Source organism: Euleptes europaea, chromosome 6 (genome assembly GCF_029931775.1).
Source record: "Euleptes europaea isolate rEulEur1 chromosome 6, rEulEur1.hap1, whole genome shotgun sequence".
Lineage (NCBI taxonomy): Eukaryota > Metazoa > Chordata > Lepidosauria > Squamata > Sphaerodactylidae > Euleptes > Euleptes europaea.
The window spans coordinates 5,911,475-5,936,503 of record NC_079317.1 but is presented as its reverse complement, the minus strand read 5'-3'; the positions used below and the strand labels follow the sequence as shown (position 1 = coordinate 5,936,503).

The following is a 25,029-nucleotide window of genomic DNA, read 5'->3' as shown; positions in this document are numbered from 1 at the left end:
AACCCTAACTGTTGATGACGAAGCGGGAAGAGATCCCCTTTCAAGAGACCAAATGAGGCTCTGTCTGAGTCAAAAGAGGCCCTGGGCTGGAATTTTAACTAAATGCTGCGATACTCCTTCTTATCGGTTAATCCTGTATTCTAATTAGTTGGGGAAATATATTAAAAAAATTTCAAAAAGATTTTTAAAAAGAGGAAAAAGTCTCAGCAAACCCCTCAATTGAGAACAGCCCTACAGTCTTCCCCGCTGTTTGTGTGGGCGCCTGGAAGGGTTGGCAGGTCCCTCTTCGCCACCTGCGAAGAAGGGCGGGGTTTGGAGAGGGGAGGGACTTCAATGCCATAGAGTCCAATGGCCAAAGCTGCAATTTTCTCCAGGGGAACTGATCTCTATCGGCGGGAGATCAGTTGTAATAGCAGGAGATCTCCAGTCACCACTTGGAGGTTGGCAACCCTGGCGCTTGGTACTCCACTTCCAACTCTTAGCACTTTCACACAGGCCAAATAATGCACTTTCAGTGCACCTTAACATTCGTTTGCAAGTGTGTTTTGCCAGTTCACACAGTAAAATCCACCTTCAAAGTGCATTGAAAGGAAGGACAGCCTGGGCTGCGCAGGTCTCTCTTGCGTACTACAATAGTGGAACTACAATAGTGGAAGTAAAAAAGGAGGGGAATAAAACCCAACCTGAAAACAGAAGCTGGGCACCCAAGGTTTGCTGAAAAGAAAATATATATAAGCCTATGTATAAATACTGATCTGAGCAAGGCTGTCAAAGATAAGACATTTTGGAGGACTTTCATTCATAGGGTCGCCATGAGTCGGAAGCGACTTGACGGCACTTCACACACACATAAATACTGAAAGTATAATTTATTGGAAGCGCTATGTAAAAGTTAAAAACTATTTAAAAGCATTAAAATAGCACAATGGCATTTCCTGAGGCTGGTAACTGTAACCACATACCAAACGCGTTTCGGCCTCTGGGGGCCTGCATCAGTGGTTAATTAAAACCCTTTTCTTAAGCCTGCACACATTTACAGAAATACCTTAATGAATACAAATACAAACAGTTCAAACCCGACCGGGCATGTGCAGATGTTGCAAATTCTATTCCCAATTACTCAAACATCTGGTATAATAGGTTCTTGTTGTAATACTGGTTAGTCTAAGCCTCTCATATACTATGTGTGCAGGTATCAACCTAGCAAAGCCGCCAATCGCATCTTGAACTACAATACCCAGGATCCTCCGTAGGCCAAGTATCCGTTTTTTGTTCTGCCTCCTCCCGGACTGTCCACTCCCCGGACGGGGCTTCGACCGCTCTCCCAGCCCATTGCCAGGACTTGCAAACTGGGAATACCGGAGACGCGATGGACGGTGAGTGGCGGAGTCGTGCAAATGTTTGTGCATTTTGAGCATTGCCGATAAGACGCGGGTCGAATGGCCTTCTGCTTCCGTCTCCTCCGGTTCTGCAAAGGAGCTGGATTTCTAAAAGGCTCCCCCCTGCCCGCAGTTCGGGTTAAGAGCCCCGTGGCTCAGAGTGGTGATGCTGCGGTCCTGCAGTCCAAAGCTCTGCTCACGACCTGAGTTCGATCCCGACGGAAGTCGGTTTCAGGTAGCCGGCTCAAGGTTGACTCCGCCGTCCATCCTTCCGAGGTCCATGAAATGAGGACCCAGCTTGCTTGGGGGTAAAGGGACGACGGCTGGGGAAGGCATTGGCAAACCACCCCCTAAACGTAGCCGTTTTTGCATGGTCAATTTTGATGCTCGCTCAAAGCTAGGCTGACCATATGTACTATTTTAAACAGGACAGTCCCATTTTTTATCATTTTTCCTGGTCTTTTTAATTAAAATGTCTCTTTTGTCCCGCTTTGCACCTCATTACACTTCCAGCGTTTGTTTCCTTCAGCTCTGACATTTCTTACGCTGCATGCAGGCATGGCTGGGTAAATTCTCATAGAAAAAGTGCTCCAGTCGGGTTACACTAATATTACATAACCTGTGTTCCAGTGATGCCATCCCAATGCCCCGTTTTTGTCTCAAGGAAATATGGTCAGCCTACTCAAAGCTCTTTTTTAAAATGCAACTTAAAAAATGCCTTTTCACGGTCTCCTGACACAAGAGGAGAAATTCCACTCCCCCCACTCGCCTGCTCCTTTGTTCCTCTTTGCATAGTCATTAACATATGCATAGCTAACACTCCTCTGTTGTTTTGCATTGATCCTTGAGGGGGATTCTTTGCGGCAAACACCAAAGGTCGGGTTAAATGGGCTCTTTGGTAATGTGAAGCAGGTCTGCGCCGGCTTCGCAGTCACTTCTGGAATGATGGTTTAGTGTGCAAAATTCAGCCTGGAATGTGATGCTAATTACCATGCAAAAATGGCCATTGTCTGCCTAGTAAATGTCACCCCATGGATCAGGAATGACCCGGTGCTTGCACAGGGGACTACCTTTACCTTTACCAGTTCGGGTAGACTAATTCCCAAATGTTTTCTCCTGTCTGATTAGAAAATGAGATATTTTTGTTTTTAAGGTTAGATCTGCTCTCCCAGCCGCACCCAGAGTGTCCTGAAGGTTGGAGAAGGACTCTCCAAGGGGGATGTACTAAACGAAATGAAAGGATTGCCCATTGGAAACAACTGGAGAGGCAGGAAGAACCTGTTGAAGATGATGGGAGACAGGAATGCCAATTTACTTGCATGGGCTCCATTAAAATACATTACAGCACAAAAACAGTTGCAAAGAAATTGCGGAATGGATTTTCCGTTCAGGTCTCTTGGCCCAGATAGACAATTCAGGGACTGGAATGTCAGCCCCCAGAGTGGAATGTCAGTCCCAGGGAGTAGCAGGTGCCCTGGGACTGAAATGACAGCCCCCAGAGTGGGATGGCGGTCCCTAGCAATAGAATCTGTGTTCTGGGATTGGAATGAAATCCCCTGGAGTGGAATGACAGCCCCTGGGAGTAGCAGAGGTTTTCTGGGACTGGAATGACAGCCCCCAGAGTGGAATGACAGCCCCTGGGAGTAGCAGAACTGTTCTGGGACTGGAATGACAGCCCCCAGAGTGGAATGACAGTATTTAGCATTAGAATCTGTGCTCTGGGATTGGAATGATACTTCCCAGAATGAAATGAAAGCCCCAAGGAGTAGCAGAAGTGTTCTGGGACTGGAATAACAGCACCCAGAGTGAAATGACAGCCCCAGGATGTAACAGAAGGTTTCTGGGACTGGAATGACAGCCCCAAGAGTAAAATGACAGCCCTTAGGAGTAGCAAAAATTTTCTGGGATTGGAATGTGTGTGTGTTAAGTGCCGTCAAGTCGTTTCCGACTCATGGTGACCCTATGAATCAATGTCCTCCAACGTGTCCTATCCTTAACAGCCTTGCTCAGATCTTGAAAATTGAGGGCCGTGGCTTCCTTTATAGTCAATCCATCTCTTAACAACCCGGATAACCTACAAGAACCGATGAATCCATCTCTTGTTTGGGTCTTCCTCTTTTCCTGCTGCCTTCAACTTTTCCTAGCATGATTGTCTTTTCCAGTGACTCTTGTCTTCTCATAATATGTCTAAAGTACGACAGCCTCAGTTTAGTCATTTCAGCTTCTAGGGTCAGTTCAGGCTTGATTTGATCTAAAACCCACTAATTTGTTTTTTTGGCGGTCCAGGGTATCCGTAACCCTCTCCTCCAACACCACATTTCAAAGGAATTTACTTTCTTCCTATCAGCTTCCTTCATTGTCCAGCTCTCACACCCATACATAGTAATAGGGAATACGATGGCATGAATTATTGCTGTCTGGGGGTTGTCATTCCAGTTGCAGAACACTTTTCCTACTCTCAGAGATAGTCATTCCACTCATGGTGTTATCATTCCACTCGGCACTGTCATTCCAGCGCCAAAGCATTGATTCTATTCCTAGTGACTGTGTTATGCTGCCCGCAGAGAGTGAGGGCCAGAGGCTCGAAGTGTAATCAGGAAAGCAGTCCAAGGTCAATCACGATTCCAACAGAATCCAAGATACCAATACAGACAAGGGCACTCCGAGAAGTCAGAATACCAGGAATCCAAAGTAAAGCACAGAGCCAAGGCTGATACACAGGGAGGTTGGTGCCATATTGCTTGCACAACAGCCAAGCCTACATGATGGCTTAAGGTTTAGGGGAACCAGCTATCGCTTGTTATCCCGTCTCAGCATTCCCTGCCTGGTGAAGCTCATTAATCTTATCACTGTCAGCAGTGAGTGCTCCTCTCTGGGCCTGCAGTCTAGCACTCCTTCACTCTTGTAGCTTTGCCCTGAGTCTCCCGCGACTCTGCTCCAGTAGCTTTGGGGGTCTCTGGTGGCACAGCCTGTGGCTGGACCTCTGCCACAGGTGAGTCTTCTGTGCTGGGTGGCTGCAGACACAGGGAGGACCTGTCTGCCTGAGGCTCCTCTGCTTGTGGCTGCTCAGCCTGCTGCTGCTCCTCTCTGTCGTAGCCTTCAGCTTCAAGGTCTTCGTCATCTGAGGAAGCCCCAGCAGGCTGACCCATGACAGACCGTCATTCCACTCTGGGGGCTGTCATTCCAGTCCCAGAGTAGTCTGTCTGGGCCAAGAGACCTTAATGGAAAATCCATTCCGCATTTTCTTGCAACTGTGTTTGTGCTGTGATATATTTCAATGGAGCCCATGCAAGTCAATTGGCATTCCTGTCTCGGGGGTGGGGGGCGGGGAGGGGAGTGCCTGATCAGTTGGACAAGGGAGTCTTTGATCTCAACAATCATTTATATCAGAAAGATATTTTCTGTTTCTCCTTTTCCTCTCCCCTACTCCTTCCTGTCAGTCTTCTGCTCTTAATTTCCCTAATCATTTTTATTTCCCTTCCCTCTTTCACATTATTTTTTTTCCAGATACCACAAATTTAGGAAGTGCTCCCAGCATTGTGACCTTTGTGTTAGCGCTGGCTTCCTGTGCACTAGGATTAAAAGCTTGGAATAAACCTGCTCTGCGCATTTGTACATGGGGAAGGAAGATAAAGCTGATTCCCCAAATATGGAAAATGATTCTGCTGTCCTGGTCCCTACTTCAACCAAACAAACACTCCCCTATTTTCAGATCAGGGTATCTGAGAAGCCAGTATTTACTGTGAATTCCAAGATGCATTTGGAGATTCATAGTAGTGTAGTTGTTAGAGTGCTGGTCTAAGATTGGGGAGACCTGTGCCAGGAATTTTATGTGGCGGTACAACAAAAATTTTCAGGGCTCCTTTCCTGCTCCATTAGCCATCTTTTCCCCACTCCACAATTGTTTTAAGCATAAGGTCAAAAAAGGAATAGAAAAGTTGAGTGGAATGGGGTGCTTCATTGATTTTCTGCATTTGAGGCCTTATGCTTCTATACTCCCTCCTACAAGATAAAGTAAAAAGAGGGGTCAGAGAGAAGAATGCACATTTGAACGTCGTTATTGTTGGAATATCTTGATGCTGATATTCCTGTTAAGTAGCAGAGTGCGCAATGGCAAATGTGCGCAGCAGAATTACTCCTTTATCATGGACCTGTGGTCTAAGGTGTCTCTACACTAATGCACAGAGCATGGGAAATAAGCAAGATGAACTAGAACTTTTAATAGCAAAAAGCAAATATGACATAATAGGCATTACGGAAACCTGGTGGGACGAGTCTCATGGTTGGAATGTATTAACTGAAGGGTATAACCTCTTTCAGAGAAATAGACCAATTCGGAAGGGGGGAGGGGGAGGGATGATTACACCTGCGAGGAGATCCAGGACTTAAACACTGGAACCCAGCTTGAAACCATCTGGTTCCAATTAAAATTAAGGGAGAGAAAAATAGTGATGTCATTGTGGGGGTATATTATAGATCCCCAAGCCAGACTGAAGAGTTGGATGATGCTTTCCTGGAACAGATGTCCAAACATTCAAAAAAGAAAGATGTAGTAGTAATGGGAGATTTCAATTATCCTGACATCTGTTGCCAAAACAACTAGGTCCGACAAATTCCTCACTTCCGTTGCAGACAACTTCATAGTTCAAAAAGTGGAAGAAGCGACAAGGGGAACAGCCATTTTGGATCTGATCTTAACCAATACTGATGACTCGGTTTATGGGGTAGAAGGAGTGGGATCTTTGGGTGGGAGTGACCATGTTCTCCTGGAGTTTGTTATACAGCAGAAAGGAGAAGCAAGAAATAGTAAAACATGTATTATAGACTTATAGCTATAAAACATGTATTATAGACTTATAGCTATAAAACTTGTATTATAGACTTATAGCTGATTTCAATAAATTTAGGGAACTACTGGGTGTGATCCCGTGGGTGAGAATATTGAATGAGAAGGGAGTACATGAAGAATGGGAAATTCTAAAAAGGGAGATATTGAAGGTGCAATTTCAATCAATTCCCACGAGGAGAAAAAAAGGTAGAGGTTTGAAGAAACCAGGGTGGATGTCTAAAGAACTTTTGGTTGAGATAGGATTTAAGAAGGGCATGTACAAGAAATGGAAAAAGGGAGAAGTCAACAAAGAGGAATTCAAACAAGTAGCCAGCACATGTAGGGAGAAAGTCAGGAAGGCTAAAGTGCAAAATTAGCTCCGGCTAGCCTGGGAAGTTAAAAACAACAAAAAAGGGTTTTTTGGTTATGTCCATAACAAAAGGAAGATCAAGGTAACAATCTGGTCATTGCGTGGAGAGGATGGTGAGTTATTAACAGGGGAGGCAGAAAAGGCAGAATTACATAACTCCTTTTTTGTATCAGTCTTCTCCCAAAAGGGGAATAGTGCTCAACCTGGGAATAATGGAGCAGAGGATGCAATAGGGGAATTACAGCATAGTATAGGCACTGAGATAGTACAGGAATACCTGGCTACTCTTAATGAATTCAAGTCTCTGGGGCCGGACGAACTGCATCCAAGGGTGTTAAAAGAACTGGCTGAAGTGATTTCAGAACCACTGGCAATCTTTGAGAATTCATGGAGAACAGGAGAAGTGAGGGCAAATGTGGTCCCCATCTTTAAAAGGGGGGGGGGAGAAATCCCAAACAATTATCGCCCAGTCAGCCTGACATCAATACCAGGTAAAATACTAGAGCAGATAATTAAACAGACGGTCTGTAAGCACTTAGAAAGAAATGCTGTGATCACTGACAGTCAACATGGGTTTCTCAAAAACAGGTCATGCCAAACTAATCTCATATCTTTTTTTGAAATAGAAAAGAGCAAGAGTCCAGTAGCACCTTAAAGACTAACAAAAATATTTTCTGGCAGGATATGAGCTTTCGTGAGCCACAGCTCACTTCTTCAGATACACGAAAGCTCATACCCTGCAGAAAATATTTTTGTTAGTCTTTAAGGTGCTACTGGACTCTTGCTCTTTTCTACTACTGCAGACAGACTACCACGGCTACCCACTGTGAATTGTCTTTTTTTGAAAGAGTGACATGTATGGTAGATGAAGGGAATGCTGTAGATATAGGGTACCTTGATTTCAGTAAAGCCTTTGATAAAGTCCCCTATGATCTTCTTGAAACAAAGCTAGTAAAATGTGGGCTGGACACTGCTACTGTTCGGTGGATTGGTAATTGATTGACCAACCCAAAGGATGCTCATTAATGGCACAACTTCATCCTGGAGAGGAGTGACCAGTGGAGTACCACAGGGGTCTGTCCTGGGACCGGTACTATTTAATATTTTTATAAATGACTTGGATGATGGAATAGAGAGCATGCTAATCAAATTTGCAGATGACACCAAGTTAGGAGGGTAGTTAATACCCTGGAGGATAGGGTCAGAGTTCATATTGACCTTGATAGACTGGAGAGCTGGGCCATAAGTAATAAAATGGATTTCAATAGGGAGAAGTGTAAGGTACTTCACCTAGGCAGAAACAACATAACGCACAGGTACAGGATGGGAGATAGTTGGATTGACAACAGTACATGTGAAAGAGATCTGGGAGTCTTAGTGGACCACAAACTGAACATGAATCAACAGTGTGATATGGCGGCTAAGAAGGCCAACGCAATTCTGGGCTGCATCAATAGGGATATTGTGTCTAGATCAAGGGAAGTAATACTACCATTGTATTCTGCATTGGTCAGACCTCACTTGGAATACTGTGTCCAGTTTTGGGCTCCACAATTTAAGAAAGATGTTGACAAGTTGGAGCGTATCCGGAGGAGGGCGACCAGAATGGTCAAAGGTCTGGAATCCATGCCCTATGAGGAGACACTTAGGGAGTTGGGTTTGTTTAGTTTGGAGAAGAGAAGGCTGAGGGGAGACATGATAGCCATGTTTAAATATTTGAAGGGATGTCATGTCAATGAGGGAACTAGCTTGTTCTCTGTTGCTCCAGAGACTAGGACACAGAGTAATGGATTTAAACTAATAGAAAAGCGATTCCACCTAAACATTAGGAAGAACTTTCTGATGGTGAGGGGTGGTGGAGTCCCCGTCTTTGGAAGTCTTTAAGCAGAGGCTGGATGGCCATCTGTCAGGAGTGCTTTGATTGTGGGATCCTGCATGGCGGGGGGAGGGTTGAGGTCACTGGGGATGTGTGGGGGAGGTAGTTGTTAATTTCCTGCATTGTGCAGGGGGTTGGACTAGATGACCCTGGTGGTCCCTTCCAATTCTATGATTCTATGATCACACGTGCGTGTGCTATCAGCAACAAAAGAAAAATCAGGCTTTCGTTCTAATCAAACTAATAACTAATTTATTGGTGAAATACATCACAGATAGGAAAGGACGAACAAGTCCACTGAGCTATTCTAACTTACTAACTTTGCAGATATAAAAGGGTAGCATCCTTCCTTCCCATTGTGCGGGCGGGGGGGAGAGATAGCTTGTGCGCAGGAGCGCACGGCTTCTAGCGTCTAGCTTGGAAGAAGGCAAAGGAGAGAGGAAAGTGAAAGTTTCCCTGAGAATATCAGTCTACAACATCAAAGCACAGGAAAGAGGGAGAGATAGACATCAGATGGGCCTTCCGCCCCCCTGTACTCCCTACCCATCTAACTCTCTGGTCAGACCTCTTTTGGATCTGATGTTAAGTGACACCGCAAAGTTCATCTATCCCAACAGTTATATGCTACAGTGCAGATCAGGAGGATTTTTTTTACATTTGAACATGTCAGCAATGCTGATTCTATAACCTTAAGCAGATGATGAGAGGGAGGGCATCTTGGCCATCTTCTGGAGTGGGGGGGGTCACTGGGGAGGTAGTTGTGAGTTTCCTGCATTGTGCAAGGGATTGGACTAGATGACCCTGGTGGTCCCTTCCAACTCTATGATTCTATCCTTTTATTTATAGTACAATTCTGTACTGTGTATAAGATGAAAGAATTATAAATCAAAAGTTTAAAAAAGGCTTTGAAATTCCTTAAAAACAAGCTTTCCTGGGTTTTTCGTGAAAATTTTCTAATGATAGCATCAAAATTAATTGTCCTGGTAATGCTTGATTCAATACTCAGGTCTGGCCAAATCTACGAGATGTTCTTGAGACATTATAGGCCTTAAAAAATTCTTAAATCAGCTTGAGGTTGCTAAATGATCTCTCGGCAGAAACTACTGTTGCTGGAATTGTCAGAAGAATTCGCGAGCTGACACAAATATTTGGAAACAGGTCACCACGTCTGTAGTCTTTTAATATGTTCAACAGATCCAGTGGTTTTAACTGTGCGATTCCAAAATTTGCCTTATATGGTGAAGGTAAATGCTGCATTTCTGTAAAAAAAACACAACAACCTCATCATTAAGGTAATCAGGATATTGCTTTGATAAAAAAAATACAGCTTTTCCTTTCAAACCACTTTCAGACATGGTGAGATATTTCCACACAAAAATCGAGCTTTTCAGCCACCTGATTCACAGCATTGTATTCTACAGTTAATCATGCTATAACACTGTCTACCAAAACACAAAACACAGATTTCCTGAAGTAGGCTTCTTCCAGTTAATCATCTGTGTCATTCATTTCCAGAAAGTTCGCATCAGGTCTGTTATCACGCAGCCTTGTCCTCGTGTGCGTAACTCCATCGCAACCACGAGATAATTTTATTTCTATCTTAAGGGTCGATGCAACAATTTTGGCTTCATTCTACATGCATTTCCAGTTGTTTCGAAGTTTTGTAAGATCCGTGAGGAGCGTTTCAGTGTTTTCTGCTTCGACATCCAATGTGGCATTTCTGGCTTGGATTACAGTACTTTATTGCAATTATCTATGCGAGCTAATATTTTGTACCGCGCAGCTGACATTAACACAGACAAAAGATGTGGCGCAGAATAAAACTCCCTGGACTTCATTTCTTGTTTTAGATGTCAAATTTACTTCTAGGAGGGCTTGCAGTGCTAATTTAATTCCAGGCAGGTGAGATGCAAAAGGCTTTACACTTTCAACACAATCTGACCATCTTATTTCAGACATACCATGAAGAGAACAGACTATGCGGTTTTCAAGGGTTTCCAGCTTGGGACTGGAACTAAACAAGTGGTAGATAGTTTGAATTGTTCCAAAAAAGGTTATTGCTTCAGGTGTGCATTCAGCAGCAGCATTTCCACATAAGTGTGTGACAACCGCAAGGTGAAAAAATTGCTGTTCAGCACAGTTCTTGTATTTTTTTGCTTGTGCGCCGTTGTTATCTTCCAGCCATATTTGCACTCTACAACCACTGAGAGGAATAGCATGTTCTTGTGAAGTATCAGTTATCAGCTGAGCAACTATCGTCCCCTCTTTTTGTTGGTACAATCTGCATATTGTGTTTCTGTTAAAATTATGAATCGCAAAAGAAATGTTGTTTGGTCTCTATGTGAGGAATCTGGTGCGGCGTCTACTATTACTGCCAAGTTCTTTGCAGACTGCCTCTCAAGCAAAATATGTTGTTTCACAGGATTAAAGCATTCTGCAATACATTTATTTTGTGAGTCAGAAGTCAGAAAATGAACTTGAAGTCGCTCACCCCGCTTCGGTGACCCTTCTACACTTGGCACATGCTCCTGAAGCCAGCACGGTGTAGTGGTTAAGAGTGGTGGTTTAGAGCTGTGGAGTCTGATCTGGAGAACCGGGTTTGATTCCCCGCTCCTCCACGTGAGCAGCGGAGGCTAATCTGGTGAACCGGGTTGGTTTCCCCGCTCCTGCACATGAAGCCAGCTGGGTGATCTTGGGCCAGTCACAGCTCTCTCAGCCCCACCTACCTCGCAGGGTGTCTGTTGTGGGGAGGGGAAGGGAAGGGGATTGTGAGCCGGTTTGATTCTCCCTTAAGTGGTAGAGAAAGTCAGCATATAAAACCCGACTCTTCTCCTTCTTCTGAAGGATAGGGTCCCACCTGTAGAGTAGTTCCATGAGACCTAAAAAAGTTTCCATTCTTTGAATCACCAATGCGATGGGACAAACCATTAAAAGCCAGACCACGTTCTCCCAAGAAGAGTACAACATTGATGATGTGCTTTAAAATATTGTACCGCTTCACAGCTGCTGTTTGGATTGACGCTTCTAAGATGGTGGTAACTCCTGTCCCAGGCAACAGGTGCCTTTCTGGTTCTCGCCAAGATAGGTCACCTTCTCTGTGGTGATTGCTTTTTTCACATTCTGGGATCCTGTCGCATAGTTTCCGCCGCTTCCCACTAGTCATCCAGCCTTCAGCTGATGCCAGTGCAGATTTACACGCAGAGCTGCTAGCGTTAGGCCAAAATAATCGACGTGGAAAACGGCATAATGCTTGTTTCTGTTAGCTCCAGACAAGCCAGTCTCTTACATGGCTGTTCTGCATTGGCACTTCGAAATTTCAATATGCTTTGTGGAAAATTTTGATTGCCAGTGTCTTTTGGGAATGCTTTAGGCACTGAGATGTGACCATTGGTAACATACTTTTCTATTTCATTTTGAGAAGGAAACTCAGTTGTGATGCAACCAATGTCAAGGCCTACAGTATTCGTCTCATTTTCCAAACTCACTTCCACCTGAGCCTATATTTGTTTCTTTCCATTCATTTTTGTCATTTTCGGCATGTGCTCCTTTATCAAAATCCTGTACATTATTACCCAAATCAACTGCTCCTTGTTTGGGGATGAGGTTTTCAAGAGGTTTTTTTTTCCTTGTTCCAATTCTGTAGGTGGGTTGAATGAGAATTTTTTCGAATTAACCCCCTTAACCCAACTTGAAAGAGCTTTCTTTGCCCCCTTTTGTCATGTTCCTCTCGTTCTTTATCTTTTCGTTTCCGGGCTCCTGATTTGCGAAGATACATTTGTGCCGCGCCGGCCGAGTCCAAGGCGGGCACGTGCTTCCACAGCCCTCCTGGAGCCCTCTACAGCAACTCACCTGGCTGGCATGCGTCAGGACGGAGGGAGGGTGCGAGATGCAGAGCTTGGCCACCGCCTGGGACAAAAGGCGACGGGGGTGGCAAGGCACACAGCACACAGACACCCGCCAGCCAACTGGAGGGCGGGGCGGACGCGATGCGGGCGGAGGAGTCAGAAGGGGCATCGGTGGCTTGAGTGAGAGAGGGCATGGCTCTTGGACGCGCTGCAGAGGCGCGTCAGCGGGGCTCCGATTCGGGGTCGGTGCGAGGGAGCAGGAGGGAAGGGAAGACCGCAACGTTGGAAGAGGCGGTGACCGGGGACGAAATGGAGACATTAGGGTTGCCAGGTCCCTCTTCTCCTCCGGCAGGAGGATTTTGTGTTTTGATGCTTGGCGGGCAAACGTGCACGTGCATAACACATGCGGCACTTCCGGTTTAGAACCGGAAGTGCCGCCTCACAAAGGGCCTTTACCTCTTAGTTTGAGTGGTAAAGTGGCCCTTTACCACTCCAACTAAGACGTATAAGGCTCCTCGAGAGGCGGAACTACCAGTTGTAAACTGGAAGTGCCGCGCACGGTATGCACGCGCGCTTGCACGTTTGCCCGCCTACCCTCAGGTGGTCGGCGGGCAGAGGGGGTGATTGCCGGGGGTTTGCCCGCCACCAGCGGGCACCTGGCAACCCTAGGAGACCTGGTAATCAAAAACCTGGCTACAAGTACAAACGGAAGAGAGGAAATCAAAATCTGTACTTGTATAAACTCAATAAAGCACGAGAACAGCGTATGCTAACAATTGTATTCTGAAAAAAACAAGCTTAAGCACATCCACAGATGTAGACAACAGAGCAAAGGCAACAATGTGCAGCAGAATACAGAATAAATATACAAGAATATTCCAAGTGCGAATAAATTAACAATCCACAAAGGTAATAATAGCAATAAGCACGGAACACTTTTCAACCGCAATGGGCTTGGCTGCACGCGAGGGCCAGAGGGAGCTGGAGCCAAAGAGCGGGGGGGGGGGGCAGCAGATCTCAGGGCGGATCTCAGGGGAGCTGTGGGAGGCACTCCCTTCGAAGTAGGGCCGACCTTGGAGCGCCCGGGTCGGAGAGTGAGGAAGAGGGAGCTCGCAACGTTTTTGATGGACGATTTATAATTCCTTCTTTTATATTTAGAAAGGGGAAATTTAATTCCTGATCAGCTCTGATCAAATCACCATATCGTAGAATCGTAGAGTGGGAAGGGACCACCAGGGTCATCTGGTCCAACCCCCTGCACTATGCAGGAAATTCACAACTACCCCCCCACATCCCCAACCCTCCCCCTGCCATGCAGGACCCCACAATCAAAGCACTCCCGACAGATGGCTATCCAGCCTCTGCTTAAAGCCCTCCAAAGACGGGGACTCCACCACCCTCCAAGGCAGCGCATATCGCTTCAAAAAATCCTGAGCCCAAACTTACAAAGCTTTAAAATGAATAAACCAGTGAAAATGTAGCTTAATGTCACTGAAGTAATTAAGGAAAAGAATTACAACATACCTTCAACTTATCTGTCCAAAGTTGCTCTCAAAAGATTGATGGGCAGAGAAAATAAAAGTATTTATCCAAAAAGTGGAAGATCTTGAGCACACAATGTAACAACAAGGTAAAGGATATATAAAACTATGCTATGTAGGCTGACGTAAGTTATAAATACTAGTCTCCATATGCAAACATTTTATGGGACTCCAGGAAACTCATGAGCCCCCCTGGCTCCCTTTCGCCTCTTTGGGCCCTCTGTGGGCCCAATTGCCCCAGTGTGCTGCATCTGCTGACCTCCCCACATAAGGCCTGGGGAGACCAAAGTTCAAATCCCCACTTCGCCAAGAAGCACGCCTTGGGCCAGTCACAAACTCAGCCTAAGCTGAGAAAAGAGAAAGGGGGGGAACTATTTCCTTTCATACATGAATGAGATATATACTCAGACTGTCGCAGTGAAGGAGTTCATGACATTTTTCCTCTCGCAGAATCTTCTTTCTTTGACTGAGATCCAGACTATGACGATAAGAAAAAAAAATATTTTAAAAACTACGTGCTTAATTGTTGATTACATATGGTTTTGGGAGGTATAAATAGTTTCCTATTGAAAACATTTAATATAGATTGCTAAGTATAGAACATCCCTCTAACACCACCCCCCCCCCCCGGAAATTGAGAAATCTATGCCCCTGATCCTTAGTTATGATGTTGGGAGTGAAGCTTGCAAGATCAGGTTTGTTGAAAGGGTAAACAGAAGGGGGCCTCAAACAAAGAAGGCTATATGACTTGCAGAGTCACTCCCTGCTTTGATTCCTCCTGTGGGAAAAGTTGCCTGGTGTTTTAATAAACGTGGTATTGTACTGTTGCTAGCCGCCCTGAGGCAGGATAGAAATTAAATAGAATAAAATTTTTAAAATGTCCTTTCTCCAGATGTGCATCGCCAGCAATTCAGGTGCCTCTCCTATGAGGATGCTCAGGGCCCCCGAGAGGTCTGCAGACTGCTCCACCGTCTTTGCCGCCAGTGGCTGCAGCCGGAAAGGCGCACCAAGAAGGAGCTGCTGGACCTGGTGATCCTGGAGCAGTTGCTGGCCGTCCTGCCCCCGGAGATGGAGAGCTGGGTCAGGGAATGTGGGCCGGAGACCACTTCCCAGGCGGTGGCCCTGGCAGAAGGCTTCCTCCTGAGCCAGGCAGAGGACAAGGACCAGCAGGTGAGAGGGGGCACAGGATACGATCAAGGATACCCTCAAAATCGATACGAAATGCCCCAACTTCTTTAGAAACTCTTCCCCCTGTTTCCTGTTCCTTTTCTCATCAGTCTCCTCTTTCTGGGATCCTCCCTTCTGTTTCAGGGGCAGGAGCAAATCGCACAGGAGCCTTGCCACGGAACAACCTTTCCCGGTAAGAATGAAAGGGCTGTCGTTCCCACTGGATGTCCCCCTTGAATAAATGAGGGCTGCTTCTCTGAATCCCGGTCCTGGGTGGGAAAGATTCTCCACTCTGTCTTCTCAGTTTCTTTGTACGGGCATTTCCATGTCTCAACCAGCATCTAGGGCTGTTGGAAAAAAAAATCAGTAAAATTCGGATTCGTCAAAATTTGGCCTGTTTTAATTCAGGAAATGCCGAAGTCCAAACTCCCCCGATTTGGATCCGTGGAATTCGGCGCTTAGTTCAAGTTTGGGGGAAAATTTGGCCAAATAAAGTCATTAAAAATGCATTCGTGCCTTTCCGTGGCTCTGGGGGGGGGGCATTTTTGGGGATAGAGGTCTCAAACTTTCAGGGTAGCTTGAGGGGACGCTTCTTGCAAGAACCCCCAAGTTTTGTAAAGATTGGGTCAGGGGGTTCCAAGATATGGGGCCTGGAAGAGGTTGCCCCCCAAAAAAAATCACCCACAGGAATAAAGCCACTTAAAGCACATTGGCGCCTTTCCACGGCTCCAGGGGGGGGCATTTTTGGGGGTAGATGTCTCAAACTTTCAGGGTAGTTCTGAGGGACCCTACTTGCAAGAACCCTCATGTTTTGTAAAGATTGGGTCAGGGGGTCCCGAGATATGGGCCCCAAAAGGGGTCCCCCTAATGTGCATTTTTATTCCAGTTACAGCACACATTCGAGCCATTCCATGGCTGCAGGGGGCGCATTCCCTATTGGGATGAATGGGATCAGGCAATCCTATGCATCTAGAGAGCGGCAAATCCAAGGCAAAACCTCCCGTGCTAACCATTGCAATGCAAAGCAACACACGAGCAAATGTATTGTGAGAGTCAGATTTTGCAAAAACATTTTTGAGCGAGCAGCAAAACAGACCATGCAAAAAAAACACCAGAGTTTGTATTTTCTGCCCTGCTCCTTCTTCTCATGGTGGAGGGATGCTCCCCCCTTATGCAAACGACCCCACCAAACTCAAGCAAGTCTCACCAGCACCACCACCCACCTCTCCAACCAATACGGCGCTGCGCTGCAGCAGGGCTCACGTACTCAATCACGACTGATTGGCCAGAAGAAGACCCTGCTTGGCCACCGATTGGCCGCAGGAGAATGCTGCTTACTAACTGACGGTTATGCTGCTGCGCTGAACCCTGAATTTGCCGAATTTATTTGCCGAACACCTCAAACTTGCCGAGTTCGGTTCGTCGTTTTCCCGCCTTTTTTGAGTTTGGTTCCATCCGAACTAAAAACCGCCGAATCAGGGGAAATTTAGCCGTTTTTCGGTTCGGGACGAACCGAATTGACAGCCCTACCAGCATTTTCAGTTATGCGCATGAGCCAATATACAGAGCTGTTATTACTCCCTGTGCTCAAGGAACAAAAATGAAAAGGACAGAAAGACTTCAAGGTACCTAGAATCATAGAGTTGGAAAGGACCACCAGGGCCATCAAGTCCAACACCCTGTACAATGCAGGAAATTCACAAGTACCTCCCCCTCCACACCCCTAGTGACCAGAAGATGGCCAAGATGCCCCCCCTCTCATCATCTGCCTAAGGTCACAGAATCAGCATTGCTGACAGATGGCCATCCAAACTCTTCTTAAAAACCTCCAGGGAAAGAGAGCTTACCACCTCCCGAGAAAGCCTGTTTCACTGAGGAACCGCTCTGTTAGAAAATTCTTCCTAATGTCTAGATGGAAACTCTTGATTTAATTTCAACCCGTTGGTTCTGGTCCGACATTCTTGAGCAACAGAAAACAACTCGGCACCCTCCTCTATATGACAGCCCTTCAAGTACTTGAAGATGGTTATCATATCCCCTCTCAGTCTTCTCTTCAGGCTAAACATACCCAGCTCCTTCAACCTTTCCTCATAGGACTGGGTCTCCAGAGCCCTCACCATCTTTGTTGCCCTCCTCTGGACCTGTTCCAGCTTGTCTACATCTTTCTTAAATTGTGGTGCCCAAAACTGAACACAGTACTCTAGTTGACCTTTTTATCCTTCACAGGTGATGCAATGAAACTGGCAATATATTCTTTGTCATCTCTTTGTGACAAATCAGCTCCTGTGAAGTCAGATCAGGTAAGTGTGGGACTGTGAATCTTGCCCCTGAGTGCCTCCCCGCACCCCTCTCTAGGCCTGAGAGATTGTTCCTCTTTCCTTTGGCCGCTGCCGGGCTAACTTGACAGAAAATGAAGGCATCTAATAAAGCTGGGGTCCCCGGCTTTGTGCCCATAGGCACCACGGTGCCCTCTGATACGTTTTCTGGCGCCTGGCAAAAGTTTTTAGGAAGTAGGTGGGGCCAGGTAAGACTTTTTCCCAGCACAGCTTCTGATTGACTATTGCAGATTTGATTGGCTGTGCATATTTTTTTTAATGTGGCTTTGGCAGTAGTTGCTACCACACCATAAGGATCTACACCAGGGGTCCTCAAACTACGGCCCAAGGGCCGGATCCGGCCCCCGGAGGGCTTTTGTCCGGCCCGGGGACCGAGAAAGCCAGTCCCCCCTTGCCCCCCTCCCCAGAGCTTTTCTGGGCTTCCTGGCCGCATGCGCCCAGCCGGAAGCCTCCCTCCCGCCCCAGTCGCCCCCTTCCCTGCTCCCTCTCTAGCCCAAAACCCCCTTTCCTGGTGGGAGGAAGGGGGCGACTGGGCGGCGTGAGGCGGCAAGACGCCTTGTGCGCCGCCCAGTCGCCCCCTTCACCCTCTTCCTCCCACCCTCCCTGGCCCAAAACCCCCTTTCCTGGGCACATGAGGCATCTTGCTGCCTCGTGCACTGCCCAGTCGCCCCCTTCCCCCTCTCCCTCCCAGCCTCCCCAACCCAAAACCCCCTTTCCTGGGCGCATGAGGCATCTTGCTGCCTCGCGCGCCGCCCAGTCGCCCCCTTCGCCCTCTTCCTCCCACCCTCCCCGGCCCAAAACCCCCTTTCCTGGGCACATGAGGCATCTTGCTGCCTCACGCGCCGCCCAGTCGCCCCCTTCCCCCTCTCCCTCCCAGCCTCCCCAACCCAAAACCCCCTTTCCTGGGCGCATGAGGCATCTTGCTGCCTCACGTGCCGCCGGGTCACCCCCTTCCCCCTCTCCCTCCCAGCCTCCCCGGCCCAAAACCTGCTTTCCTGGGCGCACGAGGCGTCTTGCTGCCTCGCGCGCCTCCCGGTCGCCCCCTTCCCCCTCTCACCCTCCCCGGCCCAAAACCCCCTTTCCTGGGCCCAGTCGCCCCCTTCTCTTCCGCAGCACGCCCCACCGGGAGACTTCTCTTATTCCCTAGCTTTGTTGCCTGGCTGGGCCTGGCCTCCTCGAGCTCCATGCAGAGGCCCCTGGTCCTTCGGGGCCCTCCACGATGCAGCCCAACGTGGCCCTGGCGTTCCTGTTTTGGCCGCAGTCGGGCAGCGTTCTCACGGCTCGGGGCTCTCTCTCCTCCCGGGGGTATTCTTGTGGCCTGGAGGTAATTGTAGGGGCCCCTTGGGGGGTGGGCATATCTCCAGGGAGAAGAAGAAAAAGACTTGTGGCCATTTATGCACAGGAGGTTTGCCTTGGATTTGCCGCTCTCCAGATGCACATTTTCCCCATCCGAATTCTCAGAACTCAAAAGTAAGCTCCCCCAACCCCCGGGCAGAGTTTGGAGAATTCGGATGGGGAAAATGTTCATCTGGAGAGCGGCAAATCCAAGGCAAAACCTCCAGTGAATAAATGGCCTTGGTTTTTACATGCCGACTTTCTGTACCACTAAAGGGAGACTCAAATTGCCTTACAATCCTTTCCCCATACTTTCCCACAACAGATGCCCTGTGAGGCAGGTGGGGCAGAGAGAGCTCTAACAGAGCTGTAACTTGCCCAAGGTCACCCAGCTGGCTTCGTGTGTAGAGGTGGGGAAACCAACCAGGTTCACCAGATTAGCCTCCGCTTCTCACGTGGAGGAGTGGGGAATCAAACCCAGTTCTCCAGATCAGAGTCCCCGCTCCAAAACGCCACTCTTAACCACTACAGGGGGAAGGTCCTGGCTTGCGAGGAGGATGCTTTTCCAGAGAGCCCCCTCGGCCACCACCTCCTCCCCCGCACACGTGGGGAATTTGTTCATAATTTTTTCAAACTATAGTCCGGCCCCCAACAGTGTTTGAGGGACAGTGAACTGGCCCCCTGTTTAAAAAGTTTGAGGACCCCTGATCTACACTGTCGTACTGAAGTGAAGCTGTGGCAGTCATTTTTGTGGCCGCAGCCATTTTGTTCCTTCTCCCACAGTTCCATGTCAGAATTCCAAATGTGCTTGTTGGGGACCCCTGTGATAAAGGTTCAAATGCTCAACCATCTAACCACAGTTCTTTTGGACCGCCCTTAAAAAGAAAAGATTGCTGAGAGGATAGAGGGGTTTCTTGTTTCTCTTTTCAGGGTCCGGTGACCTTTGAGGAAGTGACTGTTCATTTCACTGAAGAGGAGTGGACTCTTCTGGGTCCGGATCAAAGAAGCCTTCACAGGGAAGTCATGGAGGACAATCGTCGGAATGTGGCCTTTCTGAGTGAGGCTCCCTTTTTCCATTCACACACACATAGGCAAGGGAGGGGCCTCCACATACGCTGTGCACTCCCCAAGTCTGTGAGGTAAAATGACAGTTTGGCTATTTATGCATGGCTGTTCCCTCGGAGTCACCCCACCAACTACTTCAGGGTTTTGTTTTGATTATGCTTGCATTTTTCAACTGTCAGAGGTCGCCTCGCTCTCCCCCTGCATTTCCACGCATTTTCTGGATGCTGGCTAAACATGACTCCAGAAAATGCAGGTAAAACGAGTGGAAACATGCAAGGATAGCAAAGTGAACTTTGACGATCAGAAAATGCAAGGATAATCAAACCAAAGTCCCGAAGCAGTCGGCGGGGTTACCGCGAAAACATAAGAACATAAGAAAGGCCCTGCTGGATCAGACCAAAGCCCATCAGAGTCCAGCAGTCTTCACACAGTGGCCAACCAGGTGCCTCTAGGAAGCCACAAACAAGACGACTGCAGCAGCACCATCCTGCCTGTGGAAACAGCTGTGCATAAATGGCCTTTGTCAACTCAAAAGAACATCCCCCAAAGGGCCATTGGGATCGAGCAAGTGAATGCCCATGGGAAGGCGGAGGGCGGGGGAAGGGAGGGAGAGAGCCAAAACTGAGGCTTTTTCACTGGGCCAGCTCATCGGCAGGTCTGAGCTCCTTCAAGGAAGGGTGAGATTTAAAGTATTTTACACAGAAGAATCAGATTGAAAAGTTTGAAAAAGAAATGTGGGAATGTTAGGAAGAGTTCAGCCTTTTGGGGATCCACCTACACAACGTCCCCGTGATGCAGAAAACAGTGGGAAAGAGTGATTAGGCCAAGACCTCTCCAGTGCTCTGTATAAGCGGGGAGCTCAGCAGGGGTCTCCATAGTTCAGGTGTAAAACCCTGTTGCATTCTGGCACTCCGGCTAAAGCTGTTGTGTTCTGTGTTCAAATGCAGGGAGAGATTTGCCTGATGACACTCTAATCCATCCTGCCATTTGCTACAGTGGCCAGTTGCAATTCTGGAAGCTTCATAAGCAGAGGACCAGAGCCCAATTCTCCCCCTGGGGTGCCCTACTGGCAACCAGCCTTTGGAGAGATACTGCTTCTAAACATGGAGGTTCCATGAGCAATTTTGCTTCTGATGGAACTACCCTCCAAGGAAGAATCAAAATCTGATTAATATATTGCAGGGTTTGTCTCCCTTTTCAGTGATTTCCCTTCTATCCTTATCAAGAGCCGTTAATGTCCTTCTTTCCTTGATAGTCTTTTCTCTTTATTCCAGAGGTTGGTGGTCTCCAGAATAAGTCTGAGGGAGAACCACAACTGTTTTCGTTGGAAGAAAAACAGAAGGGAAGAAACACGGAGGGAAAATGGAAGAGGGGAACTGAATCCTCTTCTTCTCAGGGTGCTGAATCTCAAGTGTTTCATGTACACTGGAGAATCCATGCAGGGAAGAAACGATGTAAATGCTTGGAGTGTGGAAAGAGTTTGGCTCGGAGTGAGAACCTTACTGCCCATCGACGTATCCACACAGGGGAGAAACCCTATAAATGCCTGAACTGTGGAAAGAGCTTTTCTCAGAGAGCTAATCTTACTACCCATCGACGTATCCACACAGGGGAGAAACCCTATAAATGCTTGGAGTGCGGAAAGAGCTTTGCTAAGAATGTACACCTTACTACCCATCAACGTAGCCACACAGGGGAGAAACCCTATAAATGCTTGGAGTGCGGAAAGAGCTTTTCTCAGAATGCTGCTCTTACTGCCCATCGACGTATCCACACAGGGGAGAAACCCTATAAATGCTTGGAGTGCGGAAAGAGCTTTTCTCAGAATGCTGCTCTTACTGCCCATCGACGAATCCACACAGGGGAGAAACCTTATAAATGCTTGGAGTGTGGAAAGACCTTTGCTAAGAGTGCTACTCTTACTGCCCATCGACTTATCCACACAGGGGAGAAACCCTATAAATGCTTGGAGTGCGGAAAGAGCTTTTCTAAGAGTGCTAGTCTTAGTGCCCATCAACGTATCCACACAGGGGAGAAACCATATAAATGCTTGGAGTGCGGAAAGACCTTTTGCAAGAGTTCTAGTCTTACTGCCCATCAACATATCCACACAGGGGAGAAACCCTATAAATGCTTGGAGTGTGGAAAGACCTTTGCTAAGAATGTATACCTTACTGCCCATCTCCGTATCCACACAGGGGAGAAACCCTATAAATGCTTGGATTGCGGAAAGAGCTTTTCTCAGAGTGCTACTCTTACTGCCCATCTCCGTATCCACACTGGGGAGAAACCCTATAAATGCTTGGAGTGCGGAAAAAGCTTTTCTCAGAGTGCTACTCTTACTGCCCATCGACGTATGCACACAGGGGAAAAACCCTATAAATGTTTGGAGTGCGGAAAGAGCTTTTCTAAGAGTGCTACTCTTACTGCCCATCGACGTATCCACACAGGGGAGAAACCCTATAAATGCCTGAAGTGTGGAAAGAGCTTTTCTCACAGTGCTACTCTTACTGCCCATCAACGTAGCCACACAGGGGAGAAACCCTATAAATGCTTGGATTGCGGAAAGAGCTTTTCTCACAGTGGTACTCTTACTGCCCATCAACGTAACCACACAGGGGAGAAACCCTATAAATGCTTGGAGTGCGGAAAGAGCTTTTCTAAGAGTGCTACTCTTACTGCCCATCAACGTATCCACAGGGGAGATACCATAAAAATGCTTGTAGTGCAGAAAGATCTTTTGCAAGAGTGCTGCTCTTACTGCCCATCAATGTATCCATACTGAGGAAAAACCCTGTATATGCTTTGGGTGTTGAAATAACTTTGCTAGAAGAGGTACTTTTACCGCCCATCAATGTATGCACACTGGCCAGAAACCCTATAAATAATTCGAGTGTGGAAAGAGCTTTGCTCAGAGTAAAATGCTTCCTGCTCATCGCCAAGTCCACATGGGAGAAACCATATAAATGCTTCGACTGTGGAACGGGCTTTGTTCAGAGTACAGAGTTTACTGCCCATAAGATATATTCAGTTCTGAAATAAAAACTGTTGGATTCCGGTTTTGCTATAACAAGTGCAACAAGTGCATGACTTGTCCTACCCTTAGCATCATAGAATCATAAAGTTGGAAGGGACCACCTGTCAGGCCTTTGCTGTTAGCAGGAGTAAAGGCTCTTGACCTGAGTAGGCCAGGTTCTGGCTTCACGTCAAGTCCTTGGTTCTCATGTCTGTAAACTCTGTGTACAGTTCTGTTCGTCCTGTTTTCCACAGCTGCTCTCTAATGTTTAGTCTTCCTTCCTGGGAATCGCTTATCTCGGAGTTGCTTAGCCATGTTTACCTTCACAGCCTGTAGTGCTTTTAAACATGTAACCTTATGTTTCGCCATTACCAGCCTCACCTGCCTGTAAACAGTCAGTCCTTTAATCTGTCTTTTTGCTCCTAATAAAGTATTACTGCTTCAGAGCTACCTGCCTGGATGAGTTTGCTTATGGGATGCTAGGGACGGACGCCTGATCCTGACATTAGGCTGGTAATCTATTTTTGGGCTGCGGTGCCGTGTTCTTCCCACCACCATGGGTGAAGCTCCGGACACCAAAGTGCCCAATACCACGGGATCGCTGATTCCTGACCAAGACCCGGTGGACCCTGAGGTACCGGACGAGGAACCTAAGCAACCGGAGAAGCTAAAGGAGGCCCCCAAGTTGCCGTTGGGACAACTGTGGCCTTGGGGCGCAGACGGAGCAGCGCCCGGACTTCCGGATGTTTGTCTGCGGCTCTGGCTGGAGTCAAGCGCAGCCTGCACAACTGCCGCTGCCGCCTCAGCAACCGCAAGCTCCGCAGGCGCACGCACCTCCAGGTCAATTGGATCCCCAGCCTCAGCCATCCACTCTGTGGAGGGAATTGCAAGCCTCCTTTGATGGCTCAGGGGAGAAGCTCCCGTACTTTTTGATTCAGGTGGACGGTTTCATGAGAGAGCAGGGACCCACTTTCGCATCGGAGGAGAGTTGGGTATGGTACATAGCTTCACTGCTGGAAGGGGAGGCAGCGAGCTGGATGGTCCAGCAGTACGACCTTCGCTCCCGTGCGTTGAGGACCCTAGATGACTTTATGTTTGCACTCAGACGGCGTTTTGAGGATCCACACCAGAGCAAGCGGGCCAAGATGGCTCTGCTACAGCTTCGCCAGGGTGCCAAGTTGGTGATTCAGTATGCGAGTGAGTTTCAGTTGCTGGCAAGCAAAGTTATGGATTGGAGCGAAGCCACGCGTGTGCAATATTTCCGTGAAGGACTGAACTCAGATGTTCTCCACTGGGCTTTCATGCAAGGAGACCCACCTGATCTTGAGGGGTGGATTCTGCTGGCGGTGGAAGTGGAAAACTGCCAGCAGTTACTGAACTTGTCAAAACAATGCAAAGCACGAGACTTGGGGCCGCGGCCGGAGCGGGCAGTCCCAAGTGGGGGCTCCAGACTGCCAGGGAGGGCGGCCTCCCCGACAGCGGAGAGAGCGAGGCATTTTCAGAGCAGGGCGTGCCTGGTTTGCAGTGGGATGGGACATTTCGCTGCCACTTGCCCTTCCCGGTTCCTCAGCTGCCCCGCACCAGGCCAAGGAGGAGGCAGTACGGGCAGGAGGCAAGGATCGTCGAAAGAGTGCGACTCCCAAAAGATGAGGACTCTCCGCTCTCAACCTTGCACCAACTAGCCAAGAGGGACAGCGTACTACACAACTCGATCCAACGGAATTGCGGATTACAAATGTGCCAGTGCCGAACCAGGACAGCTCGTCAGCCTTGGAGGAGGAAGAGGCTTGGAGTCGCCAGCCAAAAAACATCCCAGATCTGCTGAAACTGGGGCTCTGCAGCAGACCTCTTCCGACAAAGAGCAGGGAGCTCCAGTGATGGTGAGCGATATAGGAGAGACTTTATTTTTAGATGTTGTTTTACAAAGTCCCAAGGGGGGACCCCAATTTTCAGTGGAAGCTTTAGTTGGCTTGGGGTGCGCATGAACTTTGATCAATGAGGAGACTTTTAAAGCTTTAAAAGTGAAAGCAGTGGACATGCCCCAAGCCATCCACTTCACTCAAATGGATGGCAGTGACTTTAGGGGGGCGTTAACCGGCGTACAGGCCAAGTAGCGTTGGGAGTTGGGACTCATTGGGAGCAGATCCATTTTACAATAGTTCCAAGCATCCAGTACCCGGTGGTACTTGGAGCAAATTGGTTACAAGGACATGGTCCCACCATAGATTGGGTGGCCCGAACTATAGCCTTCGCCCAGCCGCAGTGCAACCG

At 47.9% G+C, this 25,029-nt stretch overlaps 1 protein-coding gene across 1 annotated transcript; it reads left to right on the top strand.

The window, feature by feature from the left end:
- The first annotated feature begins 1,369 nt into the window (after window positions 1-1,369).
- LOC130478902 (zinc finger protein ZFP2-like) lies at window positions 1,370-22,527 on the top strand. Its single transcript, XM_056851146.1, has 7 exons — window positions 1,370-1,376; window positions 14,732-14,919; window positions 15,151-15,199; window positions 17,233-17,306; window positions 19,608-19,734; window positions 21,269-21,402; window positions 21,484-22,527. Exons 1-7 carry the CDS (start codon window positions 1,370-1,372, stop codon window positions 22,525-22,527), a joined length of 1,623 nt encoding a protein of 540 aa, XP_056707124.1.
- Window positions 22,528-25,029: the final 2,502 nt, after the last annotated feature.

What these genes read in the sequence shown, in the direction of transcription:
- LOC130478902 (XM_056851146.1), top strand. An exon ending in TCGGAATGTGGCCTTTCTGA is followed by an intron (nt 19,735 to 21,268) that starts GTGAGGCTCCCT and finishes GTATCCACACAG; the next exon opens with GGGAGAAACCCTATAAATGC. An exon ending in GAAAGAGCTTTGCTAAGAAT is followed by an intron (nt 21,403 to 21,483) that starts GTACACCTTACT and finishes AGCTTTTCTCAG; the next exon opens with AATGCTGCTCTTACTGCCCA.